Source organism: Centropristis striata, chromosome 7 (assembly GCF_030273125.1).
Source record: "Centropristis striata isolate RG_2023a ecotype Rhode Island chromosome 7, C.striata_1.0, whole genome shotgun sequence".
NCBI classification, from domain to species: Eukaryota; Metazoa; Chordata; class Actinopteri; order Perciformes; family Serranidae; genus Centropristis; species Centropristis striata.
Genome location: NC_081523.1, coordinates 3,636,415 through 3,656,732, shown reverse-complemented (window position 1 = coordinate 3,656,732; position 20,318 = coordinate 3,636,415). Strand labels below are relative to the sequence as shown.

Here is a 20,318-nt window from a genome sequence, read left to right as displayed (position 1 = left end):
AATCAGAAGTTTGAAAGAACTGGATACTGCAAAAAAATCAACAACTTCACAACTGGCAGCAGTATTTCTGCTTCTGAAACCAACAACAGAGATGAAAAGACTATCAGACTTGAACCAGAGATAATATGAAACCACTACAGCAGAGCATCTCTGCTCTAAAAGGTTGAGTTTGGCTCTTCTTGACATTCTTTGGGTGCAGCAGGTGACCACATTGGCATGTTAACTGCCAACAGTGCAGAGAAGCTATTTTTACAGTTTACAGGGGGAGGAGGAGGAGGATGCTAGCCCTGTTAGCGTAGCATTCCTCAGCATTTTTCACTTTCTATCAAAACGGACAATAAAAACACTGTTGGGTTTTTAGCCTTTGAAGTGAATCCACACATTTTTTTCTTAACAAGAGCTGAAATATATATAATATGTGAGAGGCTCATATACAGACTGCTGAGCATTCCTGGAGGGATTTTAGAAGTAAGAAGCTTCACTCTCTCCAGTTAGCCTGCACAGGAATGTGAGTCGTCTGCAGGTGTGTGTGTGTGTGTGTGTGTGTGTGTGTTCTTGTTCTTCCTACATAGTGAGGACTGGAACACGTTGTTTAACCCAGCTATTCTCAACCTTGGCGTCCCGGCCCCAATTGGGGTCACAAGATGATTTCTGGGGGTCGCCAAATCATTTTGGAAGTCAGCTCTGTCTCCACTGTGTTAAAGTCTTCATGTGTTCATGTGTTTTAGTCTTTTTGGTAATTTTTTTTTGTAATTTTGTGTCTTTTTTGGTAATTTTATGTCTTTTTTTGGTAATTTTGTGTCTTGTTTTTTTTTTATCATTTTGTGTCTTTTGGTAATTTTGTGTCTTTTTTTGGTAATTTTGTGTCTTTTTTTGGTAATTTTGTGTCTTTTTTTAGGCAATTTGTGCCTTTTTTTTGTTCATTTTGTGTCTTTTTTTGGTAATTTTGTGTCTTTTTTTGGTAATTTTGAGGTCAATTTGATTCTTTTTTGGGTAATTTTGTGTCTTTTCTGACAAATCCCAAAGTATCAAGTTGTTACTTTCCAAGGAGTCTCTGGCTTGAAGCTGACTGTTACACACTCAGGAGGTCAGAATGAACCTTTAAACTGATAGCAAAGGACTTAGATTAAAAATAACAAAAAAATATATATAAATGCACGGACCGAGAGATGTTTTAGTTGTTGTCTGCTTCATTATTTGTCCAAAATTCGTCGTATCAACTGAGTTTCTATGATCTGAACTGTGAGATTGTGTTCAGTGAGACAACATGCAGGTTAGATTGGGGGTCGCCACTCAAAAAGGTTGAGAACTACTGGTTTAACCAACAGAGTGAGGACATTTTTGCAAAGTGAGGACATTTCGGCCGGTCCTCACTTCTTTAAAGGGTTTTTTGAGAGTTCAGACTTTGTTTTAAGGGTTAAAGGTTACATGATAATGATAATTAACTGAAACTGTATTGTGTGGTTACAACACTAACTAAAATTATAGTGAAAATGTCCTTCGTTTTCGTCTTTGTCAACTTTTTTCATACATAATGAAGATGGATAAGACAAAGGAAATAAAGGCAAAATTTACTGTGACCTCTTTTAATCTCCCACCCAACAAATACCCCATTACAAAACTCAAACTAATAAAAAAATCAACTAAAACATTTAAAAAAAATAAATACTGAACTAAAACTCTCACTCTAAAAACTCATTTAAACTAACTGAATTTGAAAACAAAAATTCACAACCCAATTAAAACTAAAACTTGTGAAAAATCCAAAACTATTATAACCTTGCAAGGGAATTCACTGTTCCAATGAGGATCCTCACAAAGGTAGAAGTACAAGAATGTGTGTGTGTGTGTGTGTGTGTGTGTGTGTGTGTGGCTGACAGCGTTTGTTTCACACTGAAGCGTGGAAATCTTCTCTGCATGTTGCACCGTGTGAACACACACAACCCGAGTGTTTCATCAGAAGCACGAGAAGGTGCAGAAATAACTTTCTGGGAAGCAAATAAGTTTTGTTTTTTGCCCACTGAAAGCTAATGTTTCACATTCCTGTAAGTCTACGAGATGTCCATGAAAAGCAGCACACAAAAAACAACATGCTTTAAATATTTGTTTAATCTTTCTCGTGCAACGCTGAATCTAAAAAACATTGGGATGAAGAGTATAAAGAGTAAATAAAACAGAGTGCAATAAAAAAAAATTAAAAACTGCACATAGACATTATTTCCTATGTTCAAACTGAAACGTTTTTTGTATGAATGCACTCTGTATTTGATACATTCTTGTTTTTGCTGCAACTAACGATTATTAAAATAATCGTTAGTTGCAGCCCTAACTTCAGGTAAATGATATATCATCTTTTTCTAAATGATTGATGCAATAATGGATAGATTTCCTTCTGTGTGGAGTTAAAACAGAGACAGATGTGATGCAGGAGCTGACCAGTTAAATATACATGTGTGACGTTAGACTGAAACAGGACACCTTCATCTACATTTAACCCCATTGTATCTGCAGCCAGCTCTGTTTATTTTAGCCACGAGGAGCACATGTTGTTCACGAGGCCGCCAGGAATCATTTGACATGTTAAAGTGTATTATTAACCAGCAGCGTGCTGGAGGAAACACAACACCTCGTACTCATGGATTAAAGTTAAAAAAATCTGCTTAACAAATACTAATGCATAAGAATTCAGCACCAAATGCAGCCATCACATTTAAATGCTCAATCAAAACTGTTTTACAGGATTTTAAACAGCTGTTCTATTGCATCTACTGCATTTTTTTTGTCTTTTCAATTATTTATTTTTTTTTGCAAAGCTTGTCTTGACGCTCTAAAATAATCAAGCATCTACATAACTTTTCACTACATGTTTTTATTTTCCTTATCATTTCAAGTAAACCTCCTTTTTTAGGAAATATATAAATAAAAAAATACATCAACAAAACAGCCCCAGGATTAAATAACAATCGGTGCAAATCAAGGTTATTATAGTGAACGAAAACTAACAAAATAACGAAAACTAGAATTGAAAAAACATTTTTTGTTTTTAAAAAACTGAAACTGTATTTTGTGGTTACAAAACTAACTAAAATTATAGTGAAAATGTCCTTCGTTTTCATCTTTGTCAACTTTTTTCATACGTAAACCTTTTTGGTTGATATGAAATCTATTTCATCTATCTGGTTTTATGACTTAATAAACTTATTGGGGCTGAGATGGATCAGACAAAGGAAATAAAGGAAACATTTATTGTGACCTTGTTGAATCTGGAACCCAACAAATACCCCATTACAAAAAAACTAAAACTAATAAAAACTAAACTAAAACTAAGCATTTTCCCAAAAATAAAAACTAATTAAAACTAGCAAACTCACTCTAAAAACTCATTAAAACTAACTGAATTTGAAAACAAAAGTTGACAACGAAATTAAAACTAAAACTAATGAAAAATTCAAAACTACTATAACCTTGGTGCAAATCTCTATAGTGCTTTGTCTTATTAAAAAAATGAACAACAAACAGAACAAGCATCAAACAAACAACACCAACTTAGCGATCTCTGTTTGTTTACAACAAGCACCGGACACTCTGTGCACAGTTAGTGATGCCGGTTTGTTTACGATCACGATGTTTATGATCAGCGGCGTCGCTGTGCATAACTAGCCATGCTGCTTTTGTTTTGCAACAGTTGTGTCTCCCGTGTTTAATACATCGCGTATGTGATCACGGCTGAAACTGTTGCTAAGCGATTACGCTACGATCTAAAACCGTACGTCACCTCTGGAGCCTCTAAATCCCTCTGGGGACCTTTTTTTTATAACGGAGACATGCAGAGTGAGCGGACTGTTGAGAGGGCGTGGCCTGAGACTTTCCCAGTGGACACTCTTTTTTTTAATTAATTTAAACAAAACACAACATAAATCACTAATGGACAAACAGTAAAAAAAGGAGAAAAAAAAAAACAACAACAACAAAATCACAAAAACAACCTAAATAAATAAATAAAACGACAATAATAAATAAGAACTTTAACACATTAAATAACATTAAAAACAAAACTGGACACAGACAAACATCAAACATAATTACCACATAAAACATACAGTATATCAGTAAACTTAATAACCTAAGAGAAAATAATAATAAAGGGTTAAGATAAATGCCAGCCTTCCTCTTCAATAAACCTTTCCCACCTTTCCAAATACCGTCCAACATCACCATTCCTATCAGCAGTATAACCTTCCAAAGCAAAATAACGTTTAATAATAAGCATCCTAAATTGATTAATGTTCAAAGAATCTGCATTGACAGCTTCAAAAATAAATCTTTTCCCAGCGGCCACTCTTCCCCCTAAAGGAAACACGACTATTGATCTCATAAGTTGCTTCTGAACTCAAAATGACGGAAATCCGTCGTATTGACAGAGAACTTTAATCGATGCACACTGGGACGACCAAGTCTGACAAACACAATGTTTGTGCAAAAGCGGCAGAGAAAATCCCAAAGAAATCGGAGCAATAATGTAAGAAAAAGGGTTTGTTTACCTGGGCCGTTGCCATTCACGTGCATGGTTTGAGCCATGGCTGCAGCTGTGTGCTCTCAGACCCACAACAAGACCTGCTGAGGTCATGCAACTGCCATGCATCAAGTCCAGATAACCATGCAACCTGCAAACTGAGACAAAACACACAAAAAGAGGCATTTTACTCACATATCACGTTAGTTGTTAAGAGGCACATGCAGACAGGTTAAGTGGCAAAAGCTTTGTTTCATCTTCAGAGATGTTTTAATGATCATATTATATTATTGGGGAATATAAAATACAGCAGAAAGTTCCAAACATCCTGGAACAAAAACCTTTTTTCAGAATGTGATTTTCATGACAAGAGTCCTGTCAATCAAACTGCTGATTTAAACGCTGAATAAAAACAATCTCTTATTTTCTTTTTGCTTCAAGACTTTTGCAACCTTAACATATTTATCTGTTGACATTACATTATGGCTGCCAGTGGAAGCTTGTAAATTTATAGTATAACGGAGAATTTCTCCAAAGTTTGACCAGTGGTGGAAGAAGTACTCAAAGTACTTATTACAAAGTACTTATCTTGCAGAAAAATCAGCCGGTTTGTCCTAAATCACACCATGCATACTGTTGCATTAATGTGCAAGTAGCATTTTACCGTTTTAACAGATTTAACCATATTTAAATGGATAAATCTGAGGGCTTGTGAGATGATATTAATGACTCTAAAAGGAGAAATAACAAGGTTATACTGTACTAATCTGTATTTATTTTTGTTATTCTTTAATTTGTTGGATAATTTGTCATCTTTGAGTCTCAAACTGCTATTTCAATGAAACCATGAGAGAACATGTCTCTCTGGTAGAACTGCTACCACTGGTTTAATCTTTAATATTGTGTTCTATTTGGTGAGCTTTTTATTGAAATTTTTAATCTGGAAGCAGAAATAATTGGTTACCAAAACTGTCTGATAAATGTAATGAAGTAAAACATTTGCCTTCCGAAATGTCGTGGAGGATAAGTAGTTAAGTATTAAGATTTTCTCCTACTTTATAAAGTAAAAGTACCTTTAAACTGTCCTAACTGAAGCCCACTTTAAGTGAGCGACAGCACTGACCTCTGATTTTTCCACAGGTGTGTTTGCATCTGACATTTATGAACATAGAGGTCCTGTGTGCAGCAGCCTGGTCATCATCAATGGATGCATTATGAGCAGGAACAAAAGAGCTATTCTCTCTTATAAAGAAAAAAAAGGAGCCAACATGAGGGGAAAGTGGACTTGAGGGCCACAGAGAGGCCTGGTTTGTTCAACCAGCATCTGGAGGAGTAGAGATGAAGACAGGGTTGGCTCAGAGGGATCCAGGCTCCCTTTTTATACTCTGTGTGACCTCAGACTCTTTTTACCAGCCCTGAGGATCACTGGCCCCCTAGTGGTCTCCAACAGGGTCCTGAAGGGTCCACGGCAAAATAAGACTGGCTTTAGTTTCACTATGAGTGATATTATAGTCACTAAGTGTCATCTTAAGTGTCAAATTTCATACTAATTAATTCCAGCGTGTGCATTCTTTCTATTTACAACCAAGATTGTAAAAAAGTTCTTTCTTGCAGAAACAGAATGCAATAATTTGCTAATCCTTTGCAACATATATTCAACTGAAAACTATCCTTAGAAAATATATAATGTGATCAAATTGATTGATGAACTGTTTGTAAAATAGACTGAATTCTGAACGGTTATTATTTACTTTTGACAGGCAGGGATATGTTAAATTTCCTGCTCCCTTTGGAGGCAACAGTTTTTACATGAAGGTAAATTGTTTCTGAGGTTGTGTGTGTGTGTGTGTGTGTGTGTGTCTGTGTCTCTGTGTGGATGCATGTGCGTACATAGCAAGGTTATTATAGTTAACGAAAACTAACGAAATAACGAAAACTAGAATTGAAAAAACATTTTCGTTAACTGAAATAAAAATAAAAACTGGAGTTTTTTAAAAAACGATAACTAACTGAAACTGTATTGTGTGGTTACAAAACTAACTAAAACTAACTAAAATTATAGTGAAAATGTCCTTAGTTTTCGTCTTTGACAACTTTTTTCATACATAAACCTTTTTGGTTGATATTAAATCTATTTCATCTATCTGGTTTTATGACTTAGTAAATTTATTGGGGCTGAGATGGATCAGACAAAGGAAATAAAGGAAACATTTATTATGACCTTATTGAATCTGGCACCCAAAAATACCCCATTACAAAAAACTAAAACTAACACTAAAACTAATAAAAACTAAACTAAAACTAAGCATTTTCCAAAAATAAAAAAAAATAAAAACTAGCAAACTCACTCTAAAAACTAATTAAAACTAACTGAATTTGAAAACAAAAATTGACAACGAAATTAAAACTAAAACTAATGAAAAATCCAAAACTATTATAACCTTGGTACATAGTCAAAGCTTGTATTGTGACCGATGATTTGCAACCTTAAGGAATTGTCCTGTAGACATAACAACTTAACGTTAAGAAGAGTAAGAACGAGTCTCCAAAAGTCTCCAATGACACCAGAAAAAGTCGCTGGATTTGTTGCCAGTCGCTTTTTTTGAAAAATAGTCACTAAGGGGGTCTGAAAAGTCGCTAAATATAGCAACAAAGCGAGGTTATTATAGTTAACGAAAACTAACGAAATAACGAAAACTAGAATTGAAAAAACATTTTCGTTAACTGAAATAAAAATAAAAACTGGAGTTTTTAAAAAAACGATAACTAACTAAAACTGTATTTTGTGGTTACAAAACTAACTAAAACTAACTAAAATTATAGTGGAAATGTCCTTAGTTTTCGTTTTTGTCAACTTTTTTCATTCATAATTCAGTGTTTCTGTTTGAACGTGCAACACATGGTGAATATGTTTACTGAGACTGGGATGTCTACACTAGAACCAAAATACAAAACAGTTAATAACCTTATTGGGGCTGAGTTGATAAACCAAAGGAAATAAAGGCAAAATTTATTATGACCTCTTTGAATCTCGCACCTGACACATACCCCATTACAAAAAACTAAAACTAACACTAAAACTAATAAAAACTAAACTAAAACTAAGCATTTTCCAAAAAATAAAACTAATCAAAACTAGCAAACTCACTCTAAAAACTAACCAAAACTAACTGAATTTGAAAACAAAAATTCACAACGAAATTAAAACTAAAACTAATGAAAAATCCAAAACTATTATAACCTTGGTTCATAGTCAAAGCTTGTATTGTGACAAATGATTTGCAACCTTAAGGAATTGTCCTGTAGACATAACAACTTAACGTTAAGAAGAGTAAGAACGAGTCTCCAAAAGTCTCCAATAACACCAGAAAAAGTCGCTGGATTTGTTGCCAGTCGATTTTTTGAAAAAATAGTCTCTAAGGGGGTCTGAAAAGTCTCTAAATATAGCAACAAAATTGCTAAGTTGGCAACACTGCTTCGCCGGCTTTTACAAATGTTGCGTGTTGTTGTGGCGTGGAGTACTACGTCACATCCTGCTTAGCGCTCGCTGGTTATTTATTTATTTATGCAGCTACATGAAACCTTAACTATGCGTCGCCCCCTGGTGGTTGGTGGACTACTGGTGTAGAAAGTGATTGATTAGATCTGCAAGAGAGACGCATTTTAAAATGGAAATATCACCGACAAACAGGTTAATTTAATCGTGGCGGCCAAGATAAAATGAGATGAATTGTGCAGCCCCAGTCTGAACCCCAGCCAGGGTTGTTAAAGAGGAAAAGTTCTGCATGTGTGTGAGAGACGCTGTGGCCACATAATGAACATTAGCAAGGTCACTCTGTCACTAGTCACTTTGCAGGAGTTTTTTTTTAATCCTCTGCAGCCCACTCAAATCCTTGTTTACATCCAAATAAAGCAGCGCAGCAACGTCATGAGCCCAAAGTGTCTAAATACAAAACTGCCCGTCATCCCCAGGACCGGTTTTAGACCTGATACAGAGAAGAGAACACTGGGCTGTTCCAGCTCCCAAATAGAACCAAATCTATTTAGTCTACAGCCCCCCTCCTCTGAGATACTCTCCTCAAATCTAAAGTGAACCACAGCTTGTGAATCAGCCTCTGAACTGAATCTGACACTGTGAAATGAGGCCATTTGGAGAAAAAGCTGCAGTAGAGTACAAAAGAGAAAGAGGACGATTTTCCTCCTCGGCAAAAGCACCATAAGCCTTTAAAAGTTTTTGTTTATAAAAACAGGTGGAAGGAGTGAAGAGAGAAAGAGAAAGAAATCATTTAAAATTTCATCATTTTGTGGTCCTCTGTGTCTTTTATTTCATTTATTTTACTACTTTTAACTGCGTCTTTTATTTTATTTTACTATGTTTATCTGTTTGATTGTATTGTTTTATTTATGGCATCATTTTAGATTTATACACTTATTATTTATTGCTGATTGGTATATGGAATTGTTTGTTTTATTGTGGATTTTATGTACAGCACTTTGGAGACGTTTGTATTGTTTAAATGTGCTATACAAATAAAGGGGATTGGATTGGATTGGATTGATTTAATTAAAATAATCAGCCTAGGAAGCATCTTTAAAAAAAGTGTCAAAATGTTTTTTGCTGGCTTGCACAGCATCTTTATGTTGTTGCAGCAAAAGATTTGCAGCCAAACTCCAAGTGACAGACACGTGTTGGACACTGAGGGCTTCCTGACAACATGAACACAGGGTCTCCACATAAACGACCAATATTACAATGATAAGTGTGCAAGGAGAGACAAAAACGTGACAGTTATCCGTCTCCATTTGCTTCCTATTGGAGGTGGATGGGTTCAAAACCCATCAAAAACAAGCAGAATGTACTACAAACATGAATACAAAGACAGTGCATGCTTCTCTTATCAGCAGAATCCTTACTTTAATAAAAGCAAATCAATATGCATGTATAAGGCGAGCACAATACAAGCTCTTCTTTCCAACTTCATGCAAATGCATTAAGGAAAAAACCGAACACAAAGAAATCCTAAACATTAGACTGACCAAACATCTCCCAAACGTCCAGTTCCATGGGCTGCAAGAAAGCAAACCTGAAGGGAGGAGCAGGAAACGCTCAGATAAAAACGACTCAGCCAAGAAAAGAGAAACAGCTCATCATAATATCACTAATTCAGCAAGTCTGCAAAAAAAAGCATTTTCATGTCTTTTTGTTTCTTTTGTGTCCTTTTTAAATAATTTTGTGTCTTTTTTGGTAATTCTGTCTTTTTCTAGTAATTTTGTGGGGGTTTTTTTGGTCATTTTGTGTCTTTTAAATAATTTTGTATCTTTTTAAAATAATTTTGTGTCTTTTTTCGGTCATTTTGTGTCTTTTTTAAATAATTTTGTGTCTTTTTCGGTCATTTTGTGTCTTTTTTAAATAATTTTGTGTCTTTTTTTGTTCGTTTTGTGTCTTTTTAAAATAATTGTGTCTTTTTTTAGTAATTTTGTGTCTTTTTTCGGTCATTTTGTGTCTTTTTTCGGTCATTTTGTGTCTTTTTTAAATAATTTTGTGTCTTTTTTAAATAATTTTGTGTCTTTTTCGGTCATTTTGTGTCTTTTTTAAATAATTTTGTGTCTTTTTTTGGTCGTTTTGTGTCTTTTTAAAATAATTGTGTCTTTTTTTTGTAATTTTGTGTCTTTTTTCGGTCATTTTGTCTTTTTAAAATAATTTTGTGTCTTTTTAAAATAATTTTGTGTCTTTTTAAAATAATTTTGTGTCTTTTTAAAATAATTTTGTGTCTTTTTAAAATAATTTTGTGTCTTTTTTTTGTAATTTTGTGTCTTTTTTTTGTAATTTTGTGTCTTTTTTAAATAATTTTGTATCTTTTTAAAATAATTTTGTGTCTTTTTTTGGTCATTTTGTGTCTTTTTTTTGTAAATCTGGGTCTTTTTTAGTAATTTTGTGTCTTTTTTTGGTCATTTTGATACTGCCTCCAGCAGCCCCCAGGTAATTTGAGTTTGAGACCTCTGTTTTAGAGTATCCATAACAATCGATGAGCTAAATTACTAATCAGTGGACTGTATATGGGTCAGTGACAAATAAGGGTTGGCAAGATGTCAAATGGTGTAACCACAAAAGAATGATAAATATAAAGTACTTTATCAACCTACAGTGTATTTAAGCGGACTTATACATATAATTACTCAATTTAAAAAATTGAGTAATCTGAGTATTTCTACATTTACACATTTCATCAATATTGAGCAGAACATATTCTTAAAACAACCATTTTTTTCCCTAAAGTTTAGACAAATTATGTAAAATTTGTTACATACCATAATGTTGCAATGTAAACATGGATTAGTTCACATTAATTTTCCTGTAAATAATCAGATTTTTATGAAAAAAAAAATGGTTACACCAACTGACCCTGCGTTAGATCACGTCATTGACCCTTATAATAAAACTTGACAAACAAGTTTTTTCGCTACTTCCATTAAAGGTCACTTAATAAAGCTGAACAATAATCCTCCAAATGTTTCTAATGACAAGTCTGCACTTTCCCTTTCTGCTCCACAGCAACATGACATTCAGTTAATGATCAACACATTGAGGAACTCACATTTCTACTCACAACTCATAAAGTTGACATGCTGGCATCTCTGCCATTCTCTGAATACCCTCAGAGACACGAGAGCTGTCAGCCTGTTGCACAATGACTCCAGAAAACTGGGTGGACTCACTTCAAGAAAACTGTTTTTTTAAGGACTTTAATGTCTTATCACGTTACATCTCTGGATCTTTTATCCAGCAGATGTTTTGAGGAATTGTTTCCACTGAACCATGTTGTTTTTAGGATTTGGGATCACGTGAGGTAAAGAAGGAAAACAAGGTGTTCTTGTGGTTTGTTGAACAGAGTAACGCTGCAGGTCACATCCTTAAACAGACACCTATATTTTTTGATAGCCTCTAAAGCAGGGGTCTCAAACTCTAATTACCTGGGGGCCGCCAGAGGCAGTAAATGACCAAAAAAAGACACAAAATGACACAAAAAAAGACACAAAATTACTAAAAAAAAGACACAAAATGACTGAAAAAACACTCAATTACTTAAAAAAAAAGACACAAAATGACCAAAAAAATACACAAAATTAGAAAAAAAGGACAATTATGAAAAAAGGCACAATTATTAAAAAGACACAATTACTAAAAAAGACACAAAATTATTTTAAAAAATAGACAGAAAATGACCAAAAAAAATACACAAAATTACTAAAAAAAGACACACAATTATGAAAAAAAGACACTATTATTAAAAAGACACAAAATTATTAAAAAAGACACAAAATTACTAAAAAGACACACAATTATGAAAAAAAGACACTATTATTAAAAAGACAAAAAATTATTAAAAAAGACACCATTATTAAAAAGACAAAAAATTATTAAAAAAGACACAAAATTACCAAAAAAAGACACATAATTATGAAAAAAAGACAATTATTAAAAAGACACAAAATTATAATTAAAAAAAGACACAAAATTACCAAAAAAGTAATTAAAGGGACCTTCCACACACAACACGGTAAAGTGCCATTCATATAAAACTCACATTAAACTTTCATATCAAGGTGAGGGCCACAAAATATCGTCACGAGGGCCACAATTGGCCCGCGGGCCGCAAGTCTGAGACCCATGCTCTAATGCTTTTAGGTTGTAGAAAGTCCTCTTTACACTGCAAAAAAGGTGTTTAGTCTAAAAACAAGATAAAACAGTAAATCTGAGGGAAATGATCTTGCTGCATGGACAGATAATTTACCTTGACAAGATTTCTTAAATTAAGATTATTGAATCTAGAAATAAGCATGTTGAACACTTAAAATAAGAAATTAACTCTTAAAACAAGATAAATTAAAGCTGCCAGCAGCGATGAACTGGCCCGAGCAGAGTGACCTGATGATTATTTGTTTCTTACCAAGATAAAAAAAAACCTTTAGATTTAGAAGTGTTTGATAATTTATCTTGTTTTAAGAGTTAATTTCTTATTTTTTCGGCCTCGAGCGCAGTTTCCAAATTTATTTTTTGACAATTTTTTCTCCCCCTCTGCACTCCAATGATGATGTCACCCACTCTAGCCTCTCCATAGGGTAACATCGGGGGGATTTTTTTGGCGTGTTTTTGCCAAGCAGTCGACCGAAAAAAAACCCCGGAAGAATAAGAATAAGCCCGGTGAATAACATATAGTGTGCTTTTTCAAGCACACTCACATGCATTTTTTATTTTAATAGTAAATATTGGAGCTGTGCAGAAAAACATGAATATGAATTTCTTAAGCGTTCAACATGCTTATTTCTAGATTTAATAATCTAAATTTAAGAAATCTTGTCAAGGTAAATTATCTGTCCATGCAGCAAGATCATTTCCCTCAGATTTAGTGTTTTTATCTTGTTTTAGACTAAACACCTTTTTTGCAGTGTAAAGAGGACTTTCTTAGATGCAATTCAAAAGTTTTCAACCTTAGAGTTTACAAACAGGCACGTATGTTTTATTGTGATGAAAAAAACCTATAGTCTTCTATTCTAACAATCATGCATCTTACCTGTAACTCTCATTCTAACTTCCTCCACAGCTCGCAGGTAGCAAACACTAACTGAGCCCACAAGACCCCCGACAACCAGCCTCCACCCAGCAGCCCTCTGAGCCAGGGGGATAAGTTTCACGGCTAAGATTAGACAACTTCCTCAGATGACAGCCAAACGATCTGTGTCCTATAAGAGGAAACAGGACTTTAGGCTGTTTTTATGCAGAACTGACCCCCATGCTGGGCCTCCAGGTGAAGCGCATGGCGAGCTAATGCGGCTAACAACCTGCGCTCTCTTTCAGAGCCTGCACTGACCTTCAACTCGTGGCTGAAGCGGCTAATGAGAGCAGACAATAGGGCGTAAATGGAAAGTCTTTTCATGAGCGGTTACATATTAACCAACACGGCGGAGTTTCTCTTCACTTCTCAGCAGCTGAAGGTGAAGACAGACGAGTAAACAGGAAGCCGTAATCACAGAATCTTAACTAAACCGAGCCAAGGGCGCCTCATCTGGGACTGAGACCATTTTTCAAAATAAAAGACGTGTTAATCAGGACTATTAAGAGCAATAGTAAGCTACTCATTTAGCTGCAGGGGTGCTGTTTGCAGCTTTCTTAAGAAATCCTGAATTAACAACTGCACACTTAACTTCTACTATACCTGCCATGACATAACTGCATCACCCAAAGTCACAGTCAGAAATACACTCTGGTTCATGGGAAAAAAGTCTCCAGGGGCAGACTTTACCAGTACAGCATAAACCAGGGATGGGCAACTTAAATGCTGCAGGGGGCCACAGTTTTTCATGTTCACTACCACAGGGCCACATATAGGAGCGTGCACTGAACCAGATATGATGAAACTGCAATTTTAAATATGTTTACAGTGCAGTAACTTAACATATTTCATGCTCAAATGCATGTTTAACAGTATAAATAGGAATACAAAAGGTTTGAAGCAAATAAAAAATAACCACTTACTGTGATTTCTTTTTTTATCAGTGCAAGAACAGCAGAACAACATTAATTGCAAGAAGTCATTTTGTGCATTTTTACACTGCACTTTTAAGATTTCATGCTCAAATGCATGTAGTTGTACTGAGGGCCACTTCAAGTGAGGGTGAGGGCCGTATGTGGCCCCCGGGCCTCCAGTTGCCCATCCCTGTCATAGATGCATCATGCTGTTTAGATATGAGAAGTACTGAATTATGTTACTATTCTAATACATTGTACCTTGAAATAACCATCGGTGGAAGAAGTATTCAGATCCTTTACTTCAGTAAAAGTACTAATACCACACTGCAGAATTACTCCACTACAAGTAAAAGTCCTGCATTCAAAACCTTAAAAGTATCAGCATCAAAATGTACTTAAAGTATCAAAAGTACTCGTTATGCAGAATGGACCCACTCAGATTGTTTTATATATTCCAAATACATTATTGGATTATAATTATTATTGATACATTTATGTAAGCAGCATTTAATGTTAAAAAAGGTTCTCTGAGGGGTATGATTTATTGATATAAGTTGCTGTTGCACTACTGTTTTGTATACGGTTTTATAAAAAAAAAAATGTAAAAAAAAAAATGGCTTGAATCTGCTGTATTATTCATGTTTTATAAAGGGTTTAACCTGAGCCAGGCCTTACCACAATGATAATCATATCACAGTCATGCAGGTGTTGGATGATATTTTTTTTATAACATACTGGTATAGGCTCGGTACTCTGTATCGGCCGATATCTACAGCACAAGTATCAGAATCGGTATCGGGAGGGAAAACTGGTATTGAACATCTCTGAGCTCTAATAAGGCATCAAATCCTTTAATCCTGTGGCAGAGTTTGTATGATTCGCTTACTGAAGCTGAAAACATTTAACAGTCGGAATCATCATTAACCTCAGCTCACCGAGTTGCCAGAAGTCAAAACTTTGTATTTTTATAAGTCAAGTGTGGCATCAGATTATTACTATTATTGTCTAGAGCAGTAGTTCTCAACCTTTTTGAGTCGCGACCCCCAATTTAACATGCATGTTGTCCGCGACCCCCGCTCACTGAACAGAATCTCACACGCACAGTTCAGATCACCCAAAAAAGAAACAAAATGACCAAACAAGACACAAAATGACCAAAAAAAGACACAAAATGACTAAAAAAACACAAAATGACCAAAAAAAAGACACAAAATGACAAAAAAAAACACACAAAATGACCAAAAAATGACACAAAATGACTAAAAAAGAACACAAAATGACCAAACAAGACACAAAATGACCACAAAATGACCAAACAAGACACAAAATGACCAAAAAAAGACACAAAATGACTAAAAAACCACAAAATGACCAAATAAAGACACAAAATGACAAAAAAAAACACAAAATGACCAAAAAATGACACAAAATGACTAAAAAAGAACACAAAATGACCAAATAAAGACACAAAATGACTAAAAAAAACACAAAATAACCAAAAAATGACACAAAATGACTAAAAAAAGAACACAAAATGACCAAAAAAAGACATTAAATGACCAAAAAGACTAAAACACATGAACCCTTTAACACAGTGGAGACAGAGCTGACTTCCAAAATGATTTGGCGATCCCCAGAAATCATCTCGCGACCCCAAGGTTGAGAACAGCTGGTCTAGAGAAGTATCATACAAGTAGCAGCAAAGACGTCATTCAGCTCAGAGAGTCGTTGAGTTGAAAACCAAACTGTCAAACTGTCCCTGAGACCTTTAGAGCAACGCAACAGCTACAAACTGATCTTTTCATTTAGTTTCAACAAAGAAAAGATAAAAAAAACACTCACCAGAATCCACTTTGAAATCAACAGAACATTTATAAGTTTCCTGATCTGATCCGAGGGAGACTTACAGTGTAAATAAAGAGAGAGAGACGGGGCAACAACACACCAACGCATGTTAGCCGAGACAAACCAGAACAACTTGTTTAGTTCCTCCTCAGCTGTTACATAAACATGACACGAGCTGCAGGTGGATGTCAACTGATTTACAGTGACTCAGGTCAGGTTGCTCCTAACACACAGGTGTGTGTGTCTGTGTTCAAAAGGAGCCGACTCAATGATTTAGTGAGAGACAAGAGACCCGACATGCAAGACAAACACAAAGAGATGCAATCTATAGCAGTCAAACAGAGCCGGAGATTATCTCTGTGGTTTTCATGGTAGAAACAGAAGAACCAGGTTTACTATAGGGGAGAAAAAAAGTCCAGAATTCATACTTTGCATTAGGGATGGGCATCGATTTTCGAATATTCGAATAGTCATTAAATCATAAAAAAATCGAATAGTTTATCATATCTGGGGGGAAAAAAGTTGTATTACTGGTGGCTTCCACACGGGGGCAGCGTAACATTTGATGATACAGTGTGTAGAAGAAGAAATAAACTGTAGAAGAAGAAACAAACAGAGGAGAGGTTGTTGTCCACGGCGGGACAAATTAGTTAGCCCTCAGAGGGATTTAGGCCCCGTTTACACGAAGGGAAAACGAGATATTTCCATGCGGTTTGGCCTCTCATTTACACGAAAACCCCGTTTTTAATCACAGAAAACGATTATTTCTAAAAACTCCGGGCAAATTGGAGAATTCAGAAAACTCTGGTTATGTGTTGTCGTGTCAAACTGGGAGAAACAAACGGGGTTTTAGGTTCTCACGCTCATTCTATCTAGTTGTTTTGAAAGGAACAGGAAGTTGCTCGTGTTATTTGTTGTTGTTGATTCTGAGGATTCTGATTGGCTTACATGGCTTTATCCTTCTCCCTACACTGCCGCCCATATAATAGGTTTGGCATAGTTATAATGGTGCTCGACGGCGTATTTATGCAGGTTGATGTTAATGACAACTTTTTTGAAAACGGAGGGGGGGAAATATTTGTTTCTTTAAATACCCTGCTATGTATAAATGTGGCCTTAGAGACTCCGGAGGTGAGGTATGGTTTTCGCCGTCGCTAACTGTGCACAACGTCAGCAGCTGATCATAAACAAAGCAGCATGGCTAATTATGCACAGCGTCTCCACTGATCATAAACGTAGCGATCGTGAATTAACCAGCATCGCTAACTGTGCACACAGTGTCTGGTCGTTAAGTGAACACATCCTGCAGCAGCAGCACATACACACTGTACTGCTACAGAGCTAACTGTTAGCACATACACACTGTACTGCTACAGAGCTAACTGTTAGCCTGTTAGCACATACACACTGTACTGCTACAGAGCTAACTGTTAGCCTGTTAGCACATACACACTGTAATGCTACAGAGCTAACTGTTAGCCTGTTAGCACATACACACTGTACTGCTACAGAGCTAACTGTTAGCCTGTTAGCACATACACACTGTTCTGCTACAGAGCTAACTGTTAGCCTGTTAGCACATACACACTGTTCTGCTACAGAGCTAACTGTAGCTAACTGCCGCTAACGAACAAGACGGTCTCCGGCTCGTTAGCGGCTCGTTAAGAAGAGTAAGAAGGAGTCGCTGGATTTGTCTCCAGGGGCTTTCTTGAAAAATAGTCGCTAAGAGGGTCTGAAAAGTTGCTAAATATAGGAACAAAGTTGGAAAGTCGAGAACACTGCTTTGCCGGTGGGGTGGGGGGTGGGGATTATCGAATGTTAAATCGATTAGTACCCCATTATTATCGAATAGTAGTTTTGTCTGAAGTGCACATAAGTTCCCATTAATTATTAAATCAAATAGTTCTTATAGTCCCAGTAAAAACAGAAGTAAAAGCCTCATTGGCATTTCTCAGTGGCACGGAAATATAATGTTTGATTTGTTGCAAGAAAGATTTAAAATCAAACCCTTTGCATTTGTTTGGAGAGCTGAAAAGTGGACGGGCACAGAATTTAGCACAAAAAAGAACTGCAGATTGGTTTGGCTTTTTGGTGTTTTTTCCCCAAAGGGCTGCAGCGCTCCTAGCTGTTGGTTGTTAGAAGCGCGCCTGGTGTTTTTAGCTGGAAAACAATTAACACGTGGCCTCATGAGAGGAAAACTAGTCTCAGACGCCTGAGAATCTGATTGGACGACCACATTAACCAACCAGACAGAAGGTGTTAGCTCGAACCACAACAAGGTGAAAATGGAGCGGAAGTGGAAAGATTTTACGAAATAAAGTAGCAAAGCAATAAGAGTTACCGCACACTGTAAATAATCGCTGTGAAATCTACAGTTATTTACTGTATTATTCACAGTTCATCACTGTGTTTGATTTTTACAGCATAGTGCTGTATAATTTACAATAAAAATTAGTCCTAATGACAAAATCATAGTAGTTAAAACATTACTGTAGAAAAACACAGGAGACAGTATGAAAAGTAAAGTAGACTACTGTATTTTTCCATTTTAATCAGAATTTTGATCAGAATCCGTCCTAAATAATTAACTTAAAGTTAAGTTTTTCATACAAAACACAGTATAGAAAACAACTGTAAAACAGTAAATGTATTAATATTGTTTTCGTTAGTGTATAGAGTAATCACTTGCAATTACTAGTTATTTCTATAAAAAATAATGATGAAATTATCACATTAACAGCATTGTTTACTGTGCTGACATATACAGTACTATTAAAATCACAATGTTGAACAGTTTTTTTTATTCTTACAGTAAACAAATCAGTACTGTAAACACAACTAAAATCAGTGTTTTTTTATTTTACAGTATAAAAATTACAGTAGCTCTACTGTAAATAATAATTACAGTAAGTTACTTGTTAATTGCTGCCAATAAGTTACTGTAAAAATCACATAGTCTTTGTGGTGCACATTAAATAAAACATCTTTCCCGAGTCAGGAATCATCTCAAACTTCAGCCTTTAAACCAGATGATGGCACTTGTTGCATGAACAAGAGAAACAAAGAGGAAAAGTAGAATTCTTGTTAAGTTAATTTATGGTAAACAATCGAGCATTGTTACTGTCAAACAGGCCAGAATGCCATGCTGTCTAGATGTGTCTAGACCCATTTGTTTTCCATATAAAGTGACCAACTTAAAGTCTTGAGAGGATGTGGTGCCGCACTTCACATTTTCCACCGTGAAAAAAACAAAAAAACGACACAAAGCTCTGGTTTTGTAGCTTGTGTGTCAACAGTAAACAGCCTGAGAAGTTTAGAGAGGGCCGTAAAGGTTGAAAACCCGCTGCGCTGAATATTCAGCAGGCTTGTTTTTCCCCTAATAAAAAGCTGAGGCTACGGCTTTAATGGAGGGAAAAAGCCTCGAGAGAAACTGGGATATTTTTATTCAGCAGCATCAGAGAGAGGCTCAGTTGCATGAAAACATGATGTGTGTGTGTGTGTGTGTGCAGCAGTGTGTAGAGTTGTTTATCTTCTGTGGATAATCGATGTAACGAAGCACAGGTGAGGATTTTTTTTTTTCCCCCGGAGCTTTTCTACAAGTATAGAAGACAATCCAAGTAGATCTAGATCAGGGATGGGCAACTTAAATGCTGCAGGGGGCCGCAATTTTTCTTTGACACTACCACAGGGCCACATATAGGAGCGTGCACTTAACCAGATATGATGAAACTGCAATTTTAAATATGTTTACAGTGCAGTAACTGAACATATTTCATGCTCAAATGCATGTATAACAGTATAAATTGGAATACAAAAGGTTTGAAGCAAATAAAAAATAACCACTTACTGTGATTTTTTTTTTTATCAGTGCAAGAACAGCAGACCAACATTAATTGCAAGAAGTCATTTTGTGCATTTTTACACTGCACTTTTAAGAGTGCTGCTACAGAGCTAACTGTTAGCCTGTTAGCACATACACACTGTACTGCTACAGAGCTAACTGTTAGCCTGTGGTAGTACATACACACTGTACTGCTACAGAGCTAACTGTTAGCCTGTTAGCACATACACACTGTACTGCTACAGAGCTAACTGTTAGCCTGTTAGCACATACACACTGTACTGCTACAGAGCTAACTGTTAACCTGTTAGCAATTTGCAGACTGGACGCTAAGGGGTTAGCATCCCCCCCGGCTCTGCAGCTGGGAGAGACTGCTGCAGGAGGACTGGGCTGCTTCGATTCGCATAAGAGTAAGGAGGAGTCTATAATAACATCAGAAAGAGTCGCTTGATTTGTCTCCAGTCGCTTTTTTGATAAATAGTCACAGGTGAGGTTTTTTTTTTTTCCCCCGGAGCTTTTCTGCAAGTATAGAAGACAATCCAAGTAGATCTAGATCAGGGATGGGCAACTTAAATGCTGCAGGGGGCCAC

The 20,318-nt window shown here is 35.9% G+C and overlaps 1 protein-coding gene across 2 annotated transcripts in view; it reads right to left on the bottom strand.

The window, feature by feature from the left end:
• The window catches only part of kank1a (KN motif and ankyrin repeat domains 1a), a 110,032-nt gene that overhangs the window by 37,304 nt on the left and 52,410 nt on the right, over window positions 1-20,318 (bottom strand). For both annotated transcript variants that reach the window (XM_059336284.1, XM_059336285.1), the window contains exon 3: window positions 4,542-4,671. In XM_059336284.1, coding sequence (XP_059192267.1) covers window positions 4,542-4,578 — 37 coding nt within the window. In that variant the 5' untranslated portion in view covers window positions 4,579-4,671. The remainder of the gene's footprint in view (window positions 1-4,541; window positions 4,672-20,318) is intronic.